Source organism: Eimeria tenella, genomic scaffold, assembly GCF_000499545.2.
Source record: "Eimeria tenella Houghton genomic scaffold, Eth_scaff2536, whole genome shotgun sequence".
NCBI classification, from domain to species: Eukaryota; Apicomplexa; class Conoidasida; order Eucoccidiorida; family Eimeriidae; genus Eimeria; species Eimeria tenella.
In genome coordinates, this window is record NW_013542404.1 from 343 (window position 1) to 1,397 (window position 1,055).

Sequence of the window (1,055 nt, forward strand, 5' to 3'; positions counted from 1 at the left end):
AGCCTGACGCCTGCACTGGGCTGAGGCAAAACCCACAAAACCCTAAACCCTAAACCCTAAACCCTAAACATCTCACTTCCAGCAGCAGCAAATGCTCACCTTCTATTGCTGCTGCAGCATTTTGCGCTGAAGCAGATTGCCGCTGCTGCTGCACTCGGTGGGGTTTGTAGCATGGAGGGACTGGACCTGAAACACCCTAAACCCTAAACCCTAAACCCTAGACCCTTGGCCCCAAACTTCCAGATGCAAAAATAGCGCAAGCGCGTGAACTGAACTTGGGGTTTAGGGTTTAGGGTTTAGCTGCACCTGCTCGCGAGGCAGCAGCAGCAGCAGCAGCAGCAGATGCGGCCATTTGCTGCCGTGCCTCCTGCAGCAGCTGCTGCTGCTTCTCACGAATAGCTTGTTCCAGCTGAAGGCAAAAGCGCAGCTCTAAACCCTAAACCCTAAACACCAAACCCTAAACCCTAAACCCCAGACGGAGGACCTAGGGTTTAGGGTTTAGGGTTTAGGGTTTTGCTTACCTGCTTATCTCTGCTGATGGCTCTTAGGCGAGCCACTGGAGTGAAAAAGCTTGAGGCCAAACAGACGGAGCACCTGCGCAAAACCCTAAACCCTAAACCCTAAACCCTAAACCCTAGGCCCTCAGTCTTACACCCTAAACCCTAAACCCTAGGCCCTCAGTCTTATCACGTCCCCAGCTGCAACGCACAAGGGTAAAATTCCTTAGCAGCAGCAAATAGCAGTCCCAGCAGCAACAACCTGAGCAGCAGCAACAGCCCCAGGACCAGCAGCAGCAGCAGCAGCAGCAGCAGCAGCAGCAGACCAGAGTCCTGCTTGCAGCTCTTGAAAGTCTCTCCAGAATGGATGGCCTTTTGAACATTTTAGTTTTGCCCTCCAGCCCCGCAGCAGCACAGGAACAGGCTGTGCATTTGCTGCTGCTGCTGCTGCTGCTGTTGCTGCTGCAGCAGCGTCTGCGCTCCACTGAAGCTGCGTCAGGCTTCCACGCCTGCTGCTGCTGCTGCTGCTGCCGTCCTGCTGCTGCTGCTGCTTGGGCG

General features: G+C 55.0%; 1 protein-coding gene across 1 annotated transcript in view; it reads right to left on the bottom strand.

The window, feature by feature from the left end:
- Nucleotides 1–1,009, bottom strand: part of ETH_00041915 (DnaJ domain-containing protein, putative) — a gene marked incomplete at both ends in the record, with an annotated part of 1,261 nt that extends 252 nt beyond the window's left edge. Inside the window, 4 exons of the mRNA XM_013375126.1 lie at nucleotides 100–186; nucleotides 307–409; nucleotides 522–594; nucleotides 824–1,009. Of these exons, the coding sequence (XP_013230580.1) occupies nucleotides 100–186; nucleotides 307–409; nucleotides 522–594; nucleotides 824–1,009 (449 nt within the window). The remainder of the gene's footprint in view (nucleotides 1–99; nucleotides 187–306; nucleotides 410–521; nucleotides 595–823) is intronic.
- Nucleotides 1,010–1,055: the final 46 nt, after the last annotated feature.